The sequence below is a fragment of the Oreochromis niloticus genome, linkage group LG18, assembly GCF_001858045.2.
Source record: "Oreochromis niloticus isolate F11D_XX linkage group LG18, O_niloticus_UMD_NMBU, whole genome shotgun sequence".
NCBI classification, from domain to species: domain Eukaryota; kingdom Metazoa; phylum Chordata; class Actinopteri; order Cichliformes; family Cichlidae; genus Oreochromis; species Oreochromis niloticus.
Genome location: NC_031982.2, coordinates 31,520,652 through 31,538,299, shown reverse-complemented (window position 1 = coordinate 31,538,299; position 17,648 = coordinate 31,520,652). Strand labels below are relative to the sequence as shown.

Genomic DNA, 17,648 nt, shown 5'->3' with positions numbered 1-17,648 from the left:
AGAAGTGCCTGGAGAAGTGGCGTTTTCCTTGGTCTGCATCCGTGGAACCCAACAGTGTCCGTTGGACTGTCTGCCTTGAGACATTGCCACCAGCAGAGCCCAGATTCACCAGAATGGCCTTGGTGGTGATCCTTGGATTCTTTTTCACCTCTCTCACTATTCTCCTGGCCAGCACAGGTTTCACTTTTGGCTTCCGACAACGTCCTCTGAGATTTTCCACAGTGCGGAACATCTTGTATTTTTTAATAATACTTTGCACTGTAGCCACTGGAACTTGAAAACATTTGGATATGGCCTTGTAGCCCATTCCTCACTTGTGAGCAGCCACAATGCACAGCTGCAGATCCTCACTGAGTTCCTTTGTCTTAGCCATGAATGTCCACAGACCACCTGCAGAGAGCTGCTGTTTTTCACCTGTTGAGTTGATCAAAACAGCTATTTCCAATTAATCAGGGTAATTAGGATGCTTTAGAACAGCTTTGACTATTTGGAATGGATGGAACTTTGGATTTTCCCAGAGACTGTGACAGTTTGTAAAGGGTATGAATAATTCTGGACATGATACTTTTTGCTCAAATGTAAATAAAAGCTGAGAAATATTTTTTTCCACAATGATGCGTCTTGTACATCATCTTATTATCTTTTGTGAGACGCCTGTGTCATTTCCAGTCAAAAAATAACTTGCTAGTTGAATAAAAGTAACTTTAAGTCAAAATCTGCCAGGGGTATGAATAATTATGGGCTTAACTGTATATATATATATATATATATTTTTTTTTTTTTTTTTTACTATTTTCAGCCCAAAACTCTGAATCCTTCTCGGATACAAAGGCTTGAAAAGTTGGAATATGTCATATCTTGAAGCTCTCGTATCACATCCTATCAGAGCACTTTGCTCTCAGACTGCAGGCTGACTTGTGGTTTTTAAAGGTAGAATGAGGTGTAGCATCTTGTTCCTGTGGAACCAGATCCCAGTTTGGGAGAGCAATGCCCTATTTTAAGATTAGCCTTAAAAGTGTCAGGCAACCCTGCACCTTCCATGCTACAGGTTCAGGCTGCTGGGGGACTTTTCATGATGCACTGAGCAGTCTCCACTCCCCATGAGTTTATATGCCTTTATTTTCCTCTCCCTCTTCAAGATTGAAAGCATAGAGAGAAAAAAACAATTTCCCCCTCACCTCCCCTACCAGTGGGCTGGTAGATGGCTGGCCCTCCCCAAGTATGATCAAAGGGGGTTAAAAGGTGGTTCTTCCTTCCCACTGTCGCCAGTTCTACTAATATGGTATAGGCTGGTCATTGGGCTTCATTCACTGAATTCAGTTTCAGTTATTGTAAAAGTGCAAGAAACCCCAGAGTTAAAACAGAATCTTTGAACAACATGTCATTTTGAATTAAACTGAACTCGATTTAAACTTCTGCTTCAGTTCTCATGCAGCATCCACACGAGTGCCATCATCATTTGTCATTTTTAATATAAATCTTTTCACCCTCACACAAATTGCACATTTTTTTTCTCCAAATGGACACACAGTCAGCAGTGGACAACTTACTGGTTGACATCTTCCTTATACACCGTGAACTGGCTAAAAGAAGGAGAAACAAAAAGAATAAAATAAGAGACATCTAACTTGATCTTACCACCACTTTACTATGGCATGCATAGGTTTCAGACCTTACTCAGAAAGAGACAACAGACACTTTGTCTAAGAAGTTTTCTAAACGATGCCGTGACTGCTTGCGATCCAAAGAAAAAGAAAAGAAAAGAAACAAACCAAAGTACAGAAAGCTCGGTTCCACCGTGAGGAAAAATGCCAACTCTGGATTCCTGGGTGGGTGTGAGGGCCGGGGGGGCTAGAGGGAAAGATGGATGTTGTGTCAAGCGAAAGCCTCGGCCTTCCTGTTTCTCTGCGAGTGGCGAGCATGAACACAGGCCTAAAAAACACACAGCTGCGATACATTTTGGTTTAACGTGGAAGCCACAGTGCAGGTGACAATTCTGGATTTTTTTTTTTCTTCTTAAAGTCTTCTTTTTTTTTTTCTTTTTTTTTTTTTTTACATCTTTACAGACTAAGAGGCCAAAAAAACCAAACAAACAAAAAACTATTCTGTTAATAAAACTGAAACCCAGAAGGTCAGAAAAGCTCTCCTCTGAGGGGTGATGGGTAAAAATTAACACCTGTATGCATTTTCAGGAGCTTCAGAAATAAAAACTGGATAGATTTACTCCCTGGTAGCATTTTGCTGAGTTAAAAAAAAAAAAAAAAAAAGCTCTGGGGGCAATTTGGTGGTAATCATCAGGAAAACTAAAAGAATTTAGATTTCTGCTATCCAAGTTAGAAGTATTTACTGTTTCTATGGTTTAAGCTGAACTAACAGCCTCACCATTAATACAAATAGAGGGGGTGAGGTTTTAGCACCCACTGATGACGGTACTGGTTTGATTAAAGACAGTTGGAGCCAAGTTAACACAGGATGAGGGGTGGAGGTGGTCATGAATAAGGTTATCTTCAGGTAAAAATACAGATTAATGCATATATAAATATATATAACTTCTGGTCAAAAAGTTCTGCGGCTCTGCCCATAAAAAACAAAAACCATCACTGATTTAAATGTAGCTGATCCAAGGTCATCCTGTTGTGCACCTCTGGATCGTTTCCAGGGTTACCTGAAACACAGATCAGTTGGAAGTCCCATTCTGACATTTCTGATACACATAAGAAGTTGCAGGGCATCAAATCTGACTAATTTACTCTACGACCAGCTGCTGAATGATGGCACACATGCCACACAATTTCACTTCAATTGTACAAATGTTCTGCCTCAGGGATTACAGTCTCACTCCGAGGGATCAATTTACATCGTTCATCCATTAAAACATTCAGTGTGATCACGACCACGCTGGTCACCCGACGCACGGCTTTGTGCGTGGACCCTGTGGACTCCTACACTGAGAACTGCCGTCCGCTCTCACGAGCTGTAACCTGAGAGACTTGGCTCTCATTATCAGTGGTCTTCAGCATAAAAGTGGGGTCAGAGTGATGGAACCTGACATTTGGGATGTGGGATCAACAATGCAGAGCACAACACAGTGATGTAACAGAAGCAGCAACACTGAACGCAGTTGAAAGGTGCACGGGAAGAAGTCCCTGAAGTAGAAGTCAGCCACATTTAAATCTAAGGAGGATTTACTTTTTTTGTGTTTTTAAGGGCAGTTTTGACTTCATGGCTGTACTCAGGGAAACAAACAAAAACACAGTTTTTTGTTTGTTTGTTTGTTTGTTTTTTTTGGGGGGGGGGGGGCGACTATAGTTTTTTTTCCCCCTCATTTAGGAGACAGGACATTTTAGTTTGACTTTAAATGGCTGAGCTCCCTCAGAGGCCGATTTCACACCTGCTCAGTTTTTCTCATCTGATTTAAATTACCAAAAGTCGAGTCAGCATTCAATAGAGGCACAGGGGCCAATCAGCTGCTTCTGAACCGAGAAGGATGAACAAGAGGATATTTTGGCTCCTGAGTTTGTTGTGGGTTAAAGATTAGCATAGAGAGATACAAAAATAAATATTAACAATGTTTGGAACAAATCTTTTGTGTGGCTGAGGGTTTACTACGGGGGAAGGGAGGGTAACAGATAAAATGCAGTCAGAGGTCAAAGCAGGGCCCCTACACAGCACACTCATTATAGAAAATCCAGCAGAAGTGTCTGAAGACGCTCTCAGATCAGCTTTAGTGACTTCATGGACAACATGTAAAATCTGCAGCCAAGTTCTTACAACTCAAAACCTGTTTTTTCCAGCATTTTCCAGACCTGGAATTTGTGTCAACTTTCACCTGTGTAGGAACCCTGGATTCAACCAAACAGGAAAATTTTACAGACTGGGAACAACCAGCACACTTCAGGGGTCACTGGTGTCAGTACAAAGCATTAAAGGACTGTTTTTTTCAGTGATTTCTATAACTAAATATGTCGCTCTATTGATATAATTTTATTTTGTTAAATTCATATATAAACGTTAACATGTACACACGCTCGTCACTGGTAATCGGTGGAATCGGGACCTTTATTATAATAAGTTGGAGGAACTTGCTCTTGCTGGCGCTCAACAAATATACTGTGAATGCAAGTAACAATAATTAATATATTGATAATTAGAATAATAATAAGAATAATCATCGTCGTCTGCACCATGCCTCGTAAACCTGGAAAAACTAAACAAAACAAGAGCCAGGTAACCCCGCCTCCCCCCCTCCCCACGTCTGCCCACTTCGCCGAAGAAAAACAAAAACTAAACAAAAGACTGAAAATAGGGAACGCTGAGTCGAGACTGTAGATTCTCTCTGGCTTCTCTGAAGTCCCGAGTCCACGTACGTCACACATATCTTCGCCGATGTCCTGAAGTCAGTGGAAGGTAGCAGGAGGGAGGCGGTGCAGGGAGGGTGAAGAGTTACGGAGGGGGGGGGGAGGCCATAACGGAGGGTTGCATTGGCCGGAGTTTGAGCAAGCCTCGGTGAGATGGACTTTTCAATCCCAGCATCAGCATCAGCTTGCCTCCGTGCTTATTTGTGTGTGTGTGTATGTTTGTGTTTTCTGTGTGTGTTTGCCTGGTAAGCCACAGGTTTACAGGGACCACGTTAATGGTGGGTCAACCATGGCGGCCACTCGTCTGTTTTCTTATTGTTGCCCCCCCCCCCATTTATGTTTGACCAGAGATATTTTTTAACAGTCTGTCCACCCCCGGTTCAATTCCTCCCCCAGGAATGCGGGGACTGTGGCACGTCCGCACGAGTTCAGCCCCCCGATTATTTTTTAAAGTCAGCTACTGTCAGTTAGATGGAGGCAGACGCATGGGGAGCCAACCGAAGGTGGAGGTGTAATTTCATATTTATGATGGAAAAGGAGGTGGTGTCACTAAGGATCTGCCCAAAAATGTCTTCTGACCCTCAGCGGCGTTCAGCAACAGGAGAACCAGAAGCGAGTGAGATGGTTGACTTTCTATGACGGCGTGCAGAGGAATGCCTCCTCGGCTAATAGGACTACACTGACTGAGCAGTTGGAAAGAAGCATTTCTGGACAGGCCCTTGGAGAGAGTGTGTGTGTGTGTGTGTGTGTGTGTGTGTGTGTGTGTGTGTGTGTGTGTGTCTGCGTGCACACGGGGCTAGTGTAGGTAATCGTCCACAGAGGCGAAGGCGCAGGAGCCACTGCCAGTTCGTGCCATCATGGCGAGGCATTGGGCGGCCTGACCCACGGCCTGGGCCAGGGGAGGCTGCTTGGGCAGGTTGTGAGTCTCTGGAAAGAAAAATGAAAGAAAAAAAAAAAAATAAAAAATTGTGACTGCAGGTAATATCAGGAATTGGTAGGTGCAGTGCTTGTTGGACAGTCATACAGCATCTGGAAGTCATTTTAATTGAAGGGCTTTATTTTCAGATTAATGAATTGAAAAACTTTGGGATCTGCAGGAAAATTGTGTTTAACAATGTCTGCAAAGAATTTCTGAGCTTAAAAAAATTCTATGATAATCAGAATCAACATATCAACATGCAAAGACAATTTGATATATGGCTAAAACCCCCAAAAACAAACCCCCCAAAAAATCACTGGTGTTTTTGAAGCAAGTCACATTTTTCCAGTTCACTCAGAATGAGAATACCTGCTCAGTTCTGCCTTCAGTTGGATAGCAGGTGCACTGACACCTTTATCTTTAAGGTTAGTTCACCTGGATTTAAACACATGTCCTGGTAGTATGCAGTCCCTAAGATATGCTGCCTGGCTGTCTCAAGATTTCTGCAGCAACCCACATGCAAAAGAAGTTTTTTAGCATTTCTCACAATCTGAGTTTTTTTGCTTCTTTTTGAGAGTTGGTTACCCACAGTCCCCATCAGTCTCTTCTATCTTCCTACATCCAAAAACGCTAACTGAAAACTGTAGACTGGATCATGCACTGCTCATGGCTGACCCACCTAATATTGCACTGTTGAGAGTGGAGCAGACCGGCTCTCTCTGAATGGCGTCCAGCTGGTATCCGACTGGGCTGTTCCACGGGTCCGAGTAGGCCAGCAGGCTGAATGCATCCTGCAGCAGAAGACGGGAGAGCAGAAAGTGATCACACCACAGCCCGTCACTTCGTTTCACCTGCTTTGTTATAACATGCCGTAGCTCAACATTCTTTGTGTAGCATTTCAGCTCAAACTGAATTTTCCCCCAGTTTGACCTGTTCCTTTAAGAAGAAAACTGAACTGACTGTACATTTTAAAACTAATACATTACATCATGACTGACTGCAGAGGTCACAAAATCTGTTTTTGAGCTTCCATTTTCTCTCCTTTAAAAAAAAAAAAAAAAAAATGTTAATACTGAAGGTCATTGAGGTCATTAGTATAGATTTCCTTTTGGAGAGATTGAAAGTGAGCCCTGTTATCTGTGATTTTAAATGACAAAACCTCAATCCCATCTATGACATTTGCTTTTTAATCCTTTCACTGAGGCAGTTTTCTGGCAACTATTGTTGCTGTCACAATTTGTTTAACTGGAACGAGATGTCACTGAAAAACAGACTGCATGCTCATATGCTAGGATCAACAACGTAGGTACATGCGAAAGTCGAACACCTTCACCATCAATTTGCTCTAAATGAGACCAGAATGTAAAAAATGAGCCTCCGGTTCAAATCAAAGGCATTGCCTTTGATTTGAACCGGAGGCTCATTTTGGCATTTTACTGGTAGCTAGTACAAACAGATAACATCTGAAGTTTTTATGAGTATACAGTACAAAGGCAGGCATATTTTTTATGTGAAGAAAATGGCTTAAATGATTGAAGTCAACTGTAAATGCCTGAAATACAAACACACAAGGTGAAAAGACCCCACAAAAACAAACAATATAAACCAAGTAAGCAGCTGAGAGATTCCTGTGTTACCTTGAGCATCTTCTTGTTAGCAGAGTTCTTGCCGCACTCACGGCGGAGGTGTTCACTCATGCTCTGGAGCTCCCTGCCAAAATGGATCATTCTCTCAATGGCCGCCTGGCTTCCGCCGCACAGCTGCCTCTTAGATTGTGCTGACTCCACCTCTGTAGAGTCAATTCAGCATGAAAAGAAAAGTGTTTTTAAGGCTGTGTGACACTGTATGACATGCACAATGTGTGCATGAAATCCTGAAGAAGAAGAAAGAAGCTGCTAGAACTATAACGCAACATCCAAAATCTCAGATGAAGTTTCTTATGTCTCCACACGCTCTACTCACCCATATCTGCGTCACAGTCATCAGGCTCCGTGGTGTGTTTGGAGGTGCCGTTGAGAAAACCATTGGAAGACGATTCTGTCACTCCGTTGGTGAAGTGATCGACCTCCATATCCACATCATTACTGAGAGAAGACACAAGAAACTGTCAGCAGCTTCTACAGGTGGATACTGTTTGATTTGTAGAAGCTACTTTTGGCTTGAATCCAACCAGCAACCTTTTGCTTGCCAAGTGAATGCATTAACACACCACTGGAGGCACTAATATTATACTGCTCTGATATAAAGTGAATTAAATTCAATTTATACAGCACCAGTTCACAAAAACAGCTTTCTTAAGGTGCTTTAAACCACTGCCAGCACAGCTTCTATTTAAAATTGATTATTTGTCAATATTTTTATGGCTTCCTGAGTGATTTCTGTCTACGCAAGTTTTCAGCATTAATGCAACCATTACAGGACGGACACAATTTCCATCCTTAGTTCTAACAAAGCTCATAAACAACAGAACAACACAATTAAAACCAACAGCTCTACATTAAAACATCTATAGCACAGGTGTCGAACTCCAGGCCTCGAGGGCCGGTGTCCTGCAGGTTTTAGATGTGTGATTGATCCTACACAGATGATTTAAATGGCTAAATTACCTCCTCAACATGTCTTGAAGTTCTCCAGAAGCCTGGAAATGAACTAATCATTTGATTCAGGTGTGTTGAACAGGGTGATATCTAAAACCCGCAGGACACCAGCCCTCGAGGCCTGGAGTTCGACACCCCTGATCTATAGGATTCACAATAGCTCATTTTTCCTTTTTTAAAGTAACTCCTTCCCTAGGGACCAACATACTCATCACATAAAACGTCTAAAACCTAGACCTATCTAAATTGTTGTGTTTATTCCTAAGTTCAAAAACTGTGGAAGTGAATTCCGTGCTGCCATTAGTCTGCACTGCTCTCTGCATTAGATTAGTTCGACAAGGAGGTAACAAAAAACTCCTGTCTGTTGAGTGGAGCGAAGAATATTAAAAATAACCAATAACCAATAGTAACCAGCATAAATAAAAATAACTGTCTGAAGTCTAAAAGCGCATGTTTCTGATAGATTGCCGAATCTGGTAAATTATCCAATCACATCGCAGAAAGTTCAAGGGAAGAAATTTCTCCTCAATGAAAGCTGGAAACCAAATTAGTAAGACATGCGACTGAGTCCCTGAGAGAAGTGATGCCATGAAGATTCATTAAAAAAATATTTGAGGGGAAAAAAAAAAAAAAAAAAAAAAACTACTAAACTCATTATACTCATTTTAATGTCTAGTAATTGGTTTTTGAACCATCTATGAACATTATTTGGGCAATTATTGTGACTTCACAAGATAATGTTTAACAACAATGGTTAAATAAATATTGGATAAATCTTTTTAGTGCATCTAAATATTTTGAAGCCCTTGTAAAAATTGATTTTCATAGTTCTTGTCTTAAAGATTTTGTGAGTAAGCAGGCAGGGGAGTGAATGTGAAAACTGTAGTTCATTTTGTTTCACATGCCGTTTAGTTTCATATTACTAGGCGCCTGGTTAGCCTTAGTAAAAGGTTGTGGTTTGGATGCCATGACATGTGGCTCACAGGACCAACACCAACAGATGCTGTACGTGTACCTCTGAGACGCCGGCAGCTTTGACATAACAGCAGTACTTGAGCCCCTGAGAACGAGGACAGACTCACTAATGACAATAACATTTGGAAATTTACAAATACATTATTATATTGCATACTGATGTAATGTGTCCCACTGTCATCAAAAGAGAAAAAAAAATCGCTTATAACACTACAATACATAACCACTGATTAGGAAATATAATTTTAATGCTTGTTACAGAAAGAAATACTTACTATCATTTAATAATGAATTCATAATTGTTCAATGCTGAATAAGAAAATGGATAAATGACTGTTATAAAGTGATGCTGGCTTATTTTGATTAAAAGTCTAATTTACTGTTAACTAGTGTAGAAGAAAACAATTTTGGGGGGTGGAGGAAAAGTTAGGGTAAATTTCATCATGTGACATCTTTTAAAGTCAAATTGTAAAGGTATGCACCTGCAGCTTTTACTGCTGTGTGAGTGCTTTGTTTCCATACCTGGTTATCGGCTGTTGGCTGCGACTCCCGTTGAGGCTGATGTCGGATGCCGGGAGGGTGGAGCCAGAGCCCGGGGGGCAGGGCTTATGACTGTGAGGGGAGGAGCTGTGGCTCTTATTAGACGTCACACCATTACAGCAGTTGCTGTCAAACCCTGCAAAAGAGTTTGACATATTTCAAATGTTCTTAAAGTGACAGACAAAACTCAAATTACTAAACACAATAGAAGTAATGCATCCATTCTGATGTGCTTGCTCGCAGCTGATTTCCAATAAATATATTTAAAACATACAGAAGAATGACAAAACAAAGCAACATCTAAGATTTTTTTCTTGAATAATAATGAAACAAACAATGACTGAAAACGGCTAATGCTCTGATTTGCAAATTTAGATCTACTCTGTGTGCACGCATACATTTAAATCATTCATCACTCCTTCCTAATTTCTGCTGGAGTCTTATCTTTGGATAAGTTCCTCTGGGGCTAAACTGTTTATAGTGTTTATAGAATTGACACTCACATTAAACTACTGTTCTTTTAATTGTGAAACATCTTCTCCACAACAGCAAAAGTTTACAGGATCTTGTATCACTCTCTCTAACAAGTCATGATATAAAGTGACAGCACAAAGCTGTAAAAAACAAAAACAGAAAGCCAATAGTCTAATTTAATACAGTGTTTTTCCCCCCTTATCTTGTCAATAAAGAGCTCCACAGCACTAACTGGCAGTAACGTTAATAGTCATTTGTTCAGTTTTTTATTGTGTGCTTTGCACAAATGCTGCCGGCAGATGTGAGCAGAATGTGTTGAGTTGGATCCAATAAATTTTAAATATTTAACATTTATTACTGCAACTAAAAAAAAGAAGAAAAAGAGAGAGAGGGGAAAAAAAAGGCTTCACTGGCAGTTTATGGGCTTCAACATTACAAAGAAGAGAAATGCATTCACAGCCTGTTACCTACCCCATTTTATTTCATTGAAAAATCAATGAGGTATTTATGCTGCTTCAGATGCCTAAAGGGCATAAGAAACAATAACACCACGGCAATGTGTAGTTAACGCTCCTGAAGAGACAAATCAGTTGCCGCACACGCTAATGAGCGTAACAGTAAATACAGCTGAAAGTGATCAGCTGGTCACCGGGTACGGCAGAACAACTCACAACTGGTTCAAGAGATCCACTCATTTCTATTAAATAGTAATATAAACACAGTTTTGTATTTTTGTCGCACCTTGCTTTTAGAGGAATATCTGTGTCATTCAAGAGGAGAAAAAAATGTGGTGGGCTTTAGTTTGTGCTGCAGACACAGATTCAAACATGGGTGTAGAGATGGTGTCTGTAAGCTGATGAATATTTGTGCTTAGGTCAGGGGAAGAAAGAAAAAAATTTCCCCTTTTATTTGCCTCTTGCCTCTTTTCCCCCCAAAGATAGGTGAAGTTTTCACACTGTGAATGATGTGAATAATGTTGGACTGTACCTGTGAGGTAGGGCTGGGAGCTGCTGGCTTTGTGGCTGGGGCTGCTGAAGGGCCGGGGTGACCCGGGGTAACTGTCCTGAGACTTTGGGCTGCGACCTCCCAGACATCTCACCTCGCTGTCTGTCCCGTTCACCATCTCTATGAACTGTCTCACCCTGGGGAAAGATGGGAAGAGGTGAGGAAAGATTAAAAGGGAGAAAAACAGAAGGGGAAGGAAGGATGGTATGAAAATAAAGAGGTGGAATAAGGTGAAAAAGCACACAGAGCAAAACAAATGGAAATATAGGAAATGAAGAAAGGGATGTAAAGACAGGAGGACAGATAAAAAAAAGCTTAGAGAATTAAAGGAAAGCAGAATGTTTGATTCCATCCAAGTTGGGCAGTGAGTGAAGCCATTTTCAAAGCAATAGAGGAACTCTTATCTTAAGGGATATCTTACCCCTTTTTCTTTAAATATAATTATCAAATAATTCACTGTCTATAGTGAGGCTGTGTGAGGGTGAGTGACAGATAAAAGGGTTTAGATTATGGCTTTGTTAACTTTTCCAATAATGTTATCCATCTAAATAAAAAAATAAAACAAACAAAAGAAGTGTAAACATGTAAAACATACATTTTATATGCAACCATGTTCTTACTTGAGCATGAAGAGAAGGTCTGGGTTCCTCTCCAGGAGGTTGGGGTACAGCTGCTGGGTGGTCTCAATGGCTTCACCCATTCTACCTGACAACACCAGCTTCTGGATCTCTACAAACCAACAGTGAAATCACACATGAAGGTTTTGAATGCTACCGTTAACAACCTCCACCTCCAGTAAGAAGGGAGGGTCATCCCAACATCTTTTAGGTTTACTCTGCCTGTAGATGCACTCAGATACATTGTTGCATCTTTGCATCTTTGAAAGAAAACAAACAAACAAACAAAAAAAAAAAAACAAAACAAAAAAAACAACCCACAAAAAACCCCCTATACGACCCAATGTTACTGTGTCACTTCTCCCTTATGGTTTCTGATGATCAGGCTCCTGTTCAAGTACAGTTTGTATGGGCAAAAATGTGTATATCATATACACTGATGTTTACAGTATACAGTTCTTGAATTTAGTGTATTAGAAATCAACATATGCTGGCTGACTGTCTCGCAGAGAGAAACCATACCAACTATTTTGGTTCCTTTATGATTTTTAGATCTACAAAAACAGCACATACCCTGACAGTGTCAACTTTAAAAATGGGGAGTAAGAAATAGATCTAGAAACACAGGAGCACTCACTCTGCCGGTTTTTGATGGAGGCCAGCTCCTCATGCACGGCCTGATCGGTGGATTTGGCGAAGGCTTCAGCTGTGGCACAATAGCTGTGGTGCACCAGGTAAGAAGCCACCATCCTGATGAGACAACAAAAACCAAAATACACTGATCAGACAAAGCAGAAGCAGATTTTCTACAATAACAGTGCTTTTATTGTTTTTATTGCTTTCATTATTTGTTAATGTTGCTTCAGCAGAAGTAACATTAATTGAACTTTTCAGTCAGGACAGAAAAAAAAATAAAAAATAAAAAAATGGTTGAAGCGAGTTGATTTTGAACAGGCATGTACCACAATAAGTGACATAAAGCAGGTTTTGTTTTTGGCCTGATCACACCCAAATTTCTACAGCACCACTACACAAATTTCTCTTGAACTGGTTGTATTTCAGAACTTGGACCACAGCAATAGCATAACAGAGTCTGCTGACAGTCAAAAGCTGAAACAGCTACCATGTACAAAACTAAAGTTGAGTTTTGTTTTGTTGTTTTCGCTGTCAAGACTGAACTTCAACTCTTGAACTCTACGCTGGTCTCTGATCCGTTCTTTCTATCATGTCATAATTTTGCTCACCAAGTTAATTACTCAGCCTAGGAAATAAAATGATCCTTTTGTGGTAAAGTCACAATCAGTCACAACCCCTCGCTGCACAGGAAAACGGTGGGCTGTGGGTCCACTGTGGGCACACCATTGTGGTAAGGGGGAGGGGAGGGTGTCAACTTAAAACAGGAAGTCTGTCTGTACACCGTGCCTCACAAACGAAAGTCAGTTCATGTTTGTTTTCACTTCCAAGTGTGTTCAGCTGTTGGCCGATCCACTTTCTTCATCTGACCACTCTTTACTTCTCTAATGTTCACAAACCTGAAAGACTAACTTCAAATTACAAACACTTAAGTCTCATTAGACAGAATGGCCCTTTAAAGGTGACCCACTATGTTTTTCTTATTTTCTGTCAGATATAAATTTGTTACAATGATCAGTGCCCATTTTAAACATGGCCAATATTTTAAATGAGGTCAGTGTATGCCCAAGAAATCCCTGTGAGGCATAAGTTCAGGATTCAGACTGCTCTAAATGCTCCGTTTTGGACAGTTCTTTTTTTAAATTATTTATTCTTAGCTCTGTCAAAAAAAAGGGGACATCCTTACGTGGTCATCTGAGGCACAGAAGCCTTGCTCACCTACTCTTCAAATTCTGTTTGTCCAGAGCAGACAATAGAAAGAGTTTCCAGGTGCTACCGCAAGGACCAGGATAATATACACAAGGATTATTTTGAAATGTGAATAATGCAAAGCTACTCTGGCAGAGTTCAAGAATAAAAATATGCAGATGAATATGAGCATGGTATGTTTTTTGAGTGTATGTGTCTGATTTTTCATTAATCAAATTAGAGGCACGGCTAAACCCAAACATCCCAGTACTATGTCGATGAGGAGTTCCCTCAGTGCAGCAGAGCTAAACCAAACTTCATGCTTCAGGCCTCAAACCCAGGCCGTTATATGACGAGACATTGCCACTCTCACCGGCTGATCATCATGCTACCATTGTTCCACACAGACAATACACTGCACTGGTGTGAGATCAGAAACTTCCTGGTTCTATTCCTGCCTGTGAGGCGACATCTGGATAAAGGCAATAAGTCCCTTTATTCAATCCCACCCCCAACTCCAATCCCCATCAAATGGAGTTTAAATCCATTCAGGACAAGTAATCATAGCAACAGAGAGCTAATCCTGCCAGGCCACAGCATGAAGGGAAACCAAGCCCTGCATCTTTCCTTTCTGGATCACAGCTCCAGCTCTTCGATGAGGAACAATCCATCTGGGCCTTGATGCTCTTCATGTTAGTAGTAGTCCTGTCACCTACAGCATCCCTCTAAGACTTTTACATTTAGCCAATACAAGATGAACACTGTTCAGTCTACAATAACTGATCAAAAGCTCTGGATCCAACATGAATGTAAATTTCTGGTCAGCTGTCTCCTGTTCATGTGAGCATGAATGAGTAAATGATTAATGTACTGTTAAAACAGTCAGATAGCAGGCCTGAGTGTGTGTCTGTGTGACATGAACACTGTGTGAGACCTACTGCAGTCACCATAACTCTGTCAGTAGATAAGCAGTTAACTGCGTCTATACAACTTGTAAAACACACACTTTCACACCCATTTGAACCAAGAGGAACTTTATACTTCGAACAAGTCATTCATGGACCCACACCAGCATTGCTAGCTGAACAGAAAAACAGAAGTAAGAGTTATTTTATGTTACAACGTTTAATTATTTATTAACTTTATCTTTGAAAAAACAGCTCAAACAATAGGATACATTTTTTAAAGTATATAAAAATAGCCAATGCTTAGACCCTGCAAAGGCGTTAACCTAGGAGAAGCAGGCAGCTGGTTTTATGCAGAAGAATACCTTGAGGTCACAAGGTCAAGTACTCCCTTCTCCTCCATCTGGTCAATGTCCTGCTGGTACTACTGAAACAACCAGAACTTTCAACCATTTAAGGTCTTCTTAAAATCCAATCAGCTGTGAAATGTGGCGTAATGATGGTAATAACTCTCCGTATGGCTTTCCATGTCTGCTACAACTAGCTCTGCCACATTACATGAAGCAGTTAAGCAGAAGTGAGAGTTAAAGTGCCAAATTTTATGTCAAATCTGTACAAATGTACTTAACCTTGAAAGTCCTTTAATCCACACATTCATAAGCATGTATGGATTTTAATAAGCAAACCAGTAAAATTGTGCTAAACAAAAAGGTCTCTATTTCAGTGGGCTAGAAAATCATCCACCCACTCGTATCAGATATTAAATTTGTTGATTAAGGCTTGCTATTCTGTATCCTGATAAAATTGTTAAATTTGCAGAAAAAATTTGAGATTTGATAATCCTGTACAACAAAGAAACTGAACATTATAATACTGTTCCCCATGAGCCTTAAATAGGTCAGGTTAGTCCCCTTTTGCTCTAATGTGTGGAAGATCTCAGGACATTCAGCATGGCTCACCCACACGTTAGGAGCCAAGTGGTGGTGACCTCACATGGATAAAACTTTGGTATAAGAAACATCCGCAGATTAACTTTTCACTTCTCCTACTTGTACTTAAACTTCAGAAATCATAATAGAGACATCTATTTGGAGACGATCTGGCTGAAAAAAATACAAAATAAAAAAAATAATAAAATAAATAAAAAACAGCTTTTTAAAATGAACATATCAAAATCTTTCATTTCCTGCAAAGTTTGTTTTCCACAATTTTCACAGCTATTTTTTTTCCTGACGGAAGCAGACTGAAGTCAATTTCTAGGTTATTCTTAAGAAGTCATCTCCATGGCACCTTATCACTGGGCAGACATCATTATAAGTGAACAAAGCATGCCAAGTCTAATATTCCATAGTTTAAAAAAACCATAAATGTACTTAGCTTAAACTACATGAAAATAATTTGAGCCTTTTAACTCTCTTACTTCTGGATCATGGACTGCCACTCGCCCTCGCGCTCTCCGATGGGGAAGCGGTCGATCTGGGCCTGAATTTTTGTCCTCCATTCCCTCATGTAGTCTTCAATGTCAAACACGAATGGGTGCTGCCCGAAGTTTGCATCCACCACCTCCCCTGGAGTCTGAAGGCCCACGGTCGGGTACAAGTTAGGCTGCAGCAGGGAGCGATAAAGAGAGGTAAGAGTGATAGAGGAAACAGAGTCTGGAATGCAATCTGGACAATTAATCAAAACAGGAAGAAACAATGAAGGGTAAAAACAGGAAAACGGAAAATCTCAGGAAATAAGCTTTTGTCTGCAATTACGCCTTAAAATGTGATTTTAGTAGCTGACAAAGCTCATACGTGGTAGGATGCTGACGGTGTATCTTCTGAACAGAGAGCTCAGCCTGTTTTCACAGGCGTCGTAAAAAAAAAAAAAGGGGGGGGGGGGGGGCTTATCGCACTCACTGACCATAATATGACTATCAGCTGATTGCTGAACTGACTTCTTCATCAGAATTGAACTGATTTTTAGTTCTAACCCAACAAAGCATTTTATTTAGATCTTTTTTGATTATTGGGCATTTCACTTCATTTTATGATTTTTTTTTTATTTATTTATTTTAGTTTGTCCTCCAATACATTACTAGTACTTAATAGTCCTGTTATATTGACTCTGTCCCATCTACCGCACTCAGCCTAGAGCAAATTAATTTCAACTGAAGACATAAATAAATAAAGGAATACTGGTGGGTACTCTTTGTCTTACAATTTGAAGCATATTGAACTGTGAAGGGGAACAATTAATACAATTTAATTATAATATAACTGGCCAACGAACACGGGTTCGGTCACTGAAAGGTCGCCGTGTTTATTTTCTGCCGATCATCTTTGACTGCTGTTCAATACTCATTTGATGCTATGGAGCATATCTTATGGCAACATCTACCAATATACTACCCAAACTAAACAGCAGTTCCCATTTTAATTTTCAGCTTTTTCCTGTCATTACCTGTAACTTCTGTAACTGTAACTAATTAAAAACCTCATTTGTTTTTCAGACCAAGGAAACAGCAATCCCACGTGCTAACAGCGCAGCTCCCTAATACACAGTTTTGGAAAACTACTGATGTTAAACAAGGAAGAGTCTACACTCAAACATGACATAATCCAAACTGTTTGTATGATTTCATTAGTGATTATGATTTAATGAGCAACAACACTATACATGAGTACTGGTGAATAGAAAGTAGAAAGTAAGGGAGCACTGAAAGCAATGAAGCTCAATTATTACAGCCAAAGGCTTTTTTCAGAAACAAGTCTCACTCAGCTAGCATTTTAAAATGTCTCTGGGCACTTATTTTGAAGCAGCACCAGAGTTAAATTTCACTTATCACACAGCCATAACAACTGCATGTACAAAATTAGTCATCTGTGACAAAAAGCCACTGAAAGGTTTGCTAACTTTGGACCAAAAACAGTTTTAAAAAGTTGGGGGTTTTTTTAAATTTAAATCCCTGATGAGACAGACAGTGATCAGACAGTTTTAAATGAAAAACACTTAAGATTTGCATATCTGGTTGTACTGTTCTACTAATCTACCAATCACCAGAGCTCTGGTTTAATCAGAGGCAGTGGTGACTGGTGGCAAGGCACATTCACTGTGTTGTGTTTGGATCACTGCAAGTGTCCTTAATACCGAAATACCAAAATTAACCAAAAAAAAAAAAAAAAAAAGACAAATAACAAAAACTTAAAAAAAAAATGCTAAACTTTTTTTAGTTAGATTTAGGCTAGGAGTTGGGAATAACACCACTTGTAACAGCCCACATAAGAACAGCAGTACAAAGCCGTGTGTGTCTCTCAGAGTTGTCTTTGTCATGGTTCAATAACCAGAAAGGTCAGCTGCATCGAGGTGACGCACTTCACTGCACAGCTCTGGAAGAACATGAATGTCTGGCTCACATCCAAGTCTGTTTGGCTGCTCAATGGATTATTGTTTTA

At 40.2% G+C, this 17,648-nt stretch overlaps 2 protein-coding genes across 3 annotated transcripts in view; both read right to left on the bottom strand.

Moving 5' to 3' along the window:
• The window catches only part of LOC109195563 (tripartite motif-containing protein 16), a 1,176,058-nt gene that overhangs the window by 110,964 nt on the left and 1,047,446 nt on the right, over positions 1 to 17,648 (bottom strand). The gene's annotated exons all lie outside the window — the stretch shown is intronic.
• The window catches only part of ranbp9 (RAN binding protein 9), a 30,587-nt gene continuing 14,650 nt past the window's right edge, over positions 1,712 to 17,648 (bottom strand). Inside the window, exons 6-15 of one of the 2 annotated variants that reach the window (XM_005464378.4) lie at positions 15,632 to 15,816; positions 12,123 to 12,235; positions 11,489 to 11,597; positions 10,851 to 11,005; positions 9,372 to 9,525; positions 8,890 to 8,934; positions 7,240 to 7,361; positions 6,915 to 7,066; positions 5,957 to 6,068; positions 1,712 to 5,285 (exon numbers count right to left, since the gene is read on the bottom strand). In XM_005464378.4, coding sequence (XP_005464435.1) covers positions 5,155 to 5,285; positions 5,957 to 6,068; positions 6,915 to 7,066; positions 7,240 to 7,361; positions 8,890 to 8,934; positions 9,372 to 9,525; positions 10,851 to 11,005; positions 11,489 to 11,597; positions 12,123 to 12,235; positions 15,632 to 15,816 — 1,278 coding nt within the window. In that variant the 3' untranslated portion in view covers positions 1,712 to 5,154. The remainder of the gene's footprint in view (positions 5,286 to 5,956; positions 6,069 to 6,914; positions 7,067 to 7,239; positions 7,362 to 8,889; positions 8,935 to 9,371; positions 9,526 to 10,850; positions 11,006 to 11,488; positions 11,598 to 12,122; positions 12,236 to 15,631; positions 15,817 to 17,648) is intronic. The other variant, XM_003459076.5, reaches the window with a different exon arrangement.